The 3297-nt window shown below is 50.2% G+C and overlaps 1 protein-coding gene across 1 annotated transcript; it reads left to right on the top strand.

Annotated features, from left to right (window-relative positions):
* Positions 1 to 206: 206 nt before the first annotated feature.
* Positions 207 to 1130, top strand: LOC311204245 (olfactory receptor 14A16-like; the record flags this gene model as incomplete). Its single annotated transcript, XM_084280697.1, has 1 exon — positions 207 to 1130. One exon carries the CDS (start codon positions 207 to 209, stop codon positions 1128 to 1130), a length of 924 nt encoding a protein of 307 aa, XP_084136823.1.
* Between the last annotated feature and the right edge of the window lie 2167 nt (positions 1131 to 3297).

Below are 3297 nucleotides of genomic sequence, written 5' to 3'. Positions count from 1 at the left end.
TGCTGCCAGGCAGGACTTACTCAGTAGCTCACAGCTGACCCTCCTCCCAGCAGTGACACACTCAAGTCAGCACAAAGCAGATCTCCCAAAAGGGACCTCCCAAAAGTCTTCCTCAATAGAGAGAGTCAATGTGAATTGGAAGAGGTTTTCCTCAAAGAAGAGTGCCTTTTCCTCCTTGGACAGGTCAATACACTTGATGGCAGCAGATGTCCAACAGCAGCTCCATCAGCCACTTCCTCCTCCTGCCCTTTGCAGACACACGGGAGCTACAGCTCCTGCACTTCTGCCTCTTCCTGGGCATCTACCTGGCTGCTCTCCTGGGCAATGGCCTCATCATCATCACCATAGCCTGTGACCACCACCTCCACACCCCCATGTACTTCTTCCTCCTCAACCTCTCTGTTCTTGACCTTGGCTGCATCTCCACCACTGTTCCCAAATCCATGGACAATTCCTTGTGGGACACCAGGGCCATTTCCTACACAGGATGTGTGGCTCAACTCTTTTTCTTTTCATTTTTGATCGTTGCAGAGTACTGTCTTCTCACTGTCATGGCCTATGACCGCTACGTTGCCATCTGCCACCCCCTGCACTACGGGACCCTCCTGGGCAGCAGAGCTTGTGTCCACATGGCAGCAGCTGCCTGGGCCAGTGGGTTTCTCAATGCTGTGCTGCACACAGCCAATACATTTTCCCTTCCCCTCTGCCATGGCAATGCTGTTGACCAGTTCTTCTGTGAAATCCCCCAGATCCTCAAGCTCTCCTGCTCACATGCCTACCTCAAGGAAATTGGAGCCATTGTGGTCATTGTCTTTTTAGGTATTGGGTGTTTTTTGTTCATTGTGGTGTCCTATGTGCAGATCTTCAGGGCTGTGCTGAGGATCCCCTCGCAGCAGGGACGGCACAAAGCCTTTTCCACCTGCCTCCCTCACCTGGCCGTGGTCTTCCTGTTTGTCAGCACTGCCGTGTTTGCCTATGTGAAGCCCCCCTCCATCTCCTCCCTTTTTTTGGACCTGGTATTGGCTTTACTTTACACAGTGGTTCCATCGGCAGTGAACCCCCTCATCTACAGCATGAGGAACCAGGAGCTCAAGGATGCCATGTGGAAACTGATGACTGGATGTTTCTAAGCAGCAACAAACTGTTCATCTTCTTCTGTATATCGCTGGTCATGTAACTCACATTAGGACCAGTCAGTATTTAGTAGGGACTTTTAGGTGCTGTGGGGCTTTCTCCTTCTATTTTGTCTCTGATGTAATAACACGTTCATCCCATTCCTCATGCAGTATCTCCTGGTCTTGATTGATTCAGACATGGCAGCAGAAGAAACACTCCCCTTCCCCTGTACTTCCATCACCACCAGTGTGTCTCTTTCGTCTCCCTCATCATTCAGGTGTTTCCACCTCTCCTGATGTCACAGCCATGCCTAAGGACATCTTTTCAGCAGACTGGCTGGATGTCTGCACTTTACTTTGATCACAGGATTCCACCTTCACTTGCTCTTTGGTCATTCAAATGCCGCTCATCTCTCTGGTTTCTGCTTTGAGCTCCAGAGAGTTGATAAGTGACCTTTCTATGTATCTGGTTAAAACTGTTCTGGAAGAGAATCTCCTCTGAAAGCTGACCCCCTTCACACGCTGCTTGGCCGTAACAGGCAGCTGAGGAGGGAGATTTCATGGTTATTAAACTGTGTCATATTTAACTGCTGTTTGTTGTCAGAGAAATCTGTCTGTGCCTGTGAGCAGAGATGATACCAGGAAAAGTGTTGGGAGTCCCAGGAGGTCAGTGAGGGAACTGCTTCTCTTGGGGAATAGCAAAATTTTCCAGACCGGGTTGGATCTCAAGAGACTGCTCTTCCTGCCTGTCCAGATCTCCTTAGGAGACTGATATCAATCGCAGAATGCTGCTGTCACTCCTTCTGTAAACTGAGCCATGGCAGGAAATACTGGTGAAGGGAAAATATCCTCTGTTGTAATATTTCTTTGAACTGTTCATCATTAAATACCTTACTGCAATCCAGTTATTGGTAGAGGTCTGGATTTTTTTTGAAAAGCACTTAAAGAGATGTGCTTTTTAAGGCTTTTTGTATTTTCATGAGCCCCACAGTATATTTGCTTCTGAGTCCACAGACCTCAGATACCAAGAGGAGAGTGAAGAAACCTCTCAAAATGTCAAAGTCAGACCTAATGCCCAAAGTGCCTGGAAGCATTCATGGGCCCTACTGTGAACCAATACTGACAAAGCCCCCCATGGACATCTTACACCTCACAAGTGGAGGCCATGAGGACAAACACAGGCAAAGCGCAGGCAGCTCTGATGCTGAGGACACCCTGGCTTGGTCTGATGAAGCAGAAATGCCAAGCACTAAACCCCAGCCCCTGGGCAGGGAGATCCTGAGCCTCACCTGTGTCTCAGGGCTCTTACATGGGATGTGGGGAGTGTGATTCCAAGGGTAGGATAGGGGTGGGACACATGGATGCCTCCCTAGGTTGAGTTCAAGGAGGCAATGATGTTCCATGGCCGTGAGGACAATGTGTCTCCTCTGAGGCCTCTGCAGGGACATCAGCCATAGCCAAGGGGGCAAAGACCTCATTTCTATGAGGGCCTTTTAGCCTGGCCAGCACCCTTGGCCATCTGCACCACAGGCCATCCCACACTGTCCCACAACTGGGCCTGTTTCCCTGATGGCTGCAGGCACCCAATGACCTTCCTAAACTTTTTCTCACCCCACGATGTCCCTGCCTGTACTGCTGTCTCTTCCTCCTCACCAGCTGTTCCCAGAAACACAAAGCCACCAGCTCATCCACACTTCTACTAAGTAACTCCAAGCACCACAGCACTACCCTCAGAATGGCATTTCTTTATGCTCATAACCCATCTGCACCTCTATTTTTAATTGCCATTCATTTGAAAAGGAAATTTCAAGCTCTCTGGAGCTACCCCTATACTCTGCTCAGACTCCCTTTCAACAGGCTAAAGAAGCCCGGGTCTCACAGCCTCTCCACACAAGACCCCTAACCCTATCTTGGCAGAATTTCTCTCAACCTCGTGACAGTTCCTCCACATTCGTCCTGACTGGGGACCGCCTACTCCTGGACTCTCTGCTGGTGTCCACCAGTGCTGAGTCAAACTGACAGTAAGTGCCTTTGCCTGGGTGGCCGTACTGCTCCCAGTGCTGCCCAATGTGCTCATGGCCAGATTCCTGTGTAGCAGCCCTGGCTGCCATGGCATCCCTCGGAATGCCCAAAGCCGCCTTCTTGACACTGCTGCTCCACCAGTCATGTCTGAATTCCCTTG

The sequence above is a fragment of the Gallinula chloropus genome, assembly GCF_964237585.1.
Source record: "Gallinula chloropus genome assembly, contig: HAP1_SCAFFOLD_370, whole genome shotgun sequence".
Classification (NCBI taxonomy): Eukaryota; Metazoa; Chordata; class Aves; order Gruiformes; family Rallidae; genus Gallinula; species Gallinula chloropus.
This window is presented reverse-complemented; position numbering and strand designations above follow the sequence as displayed.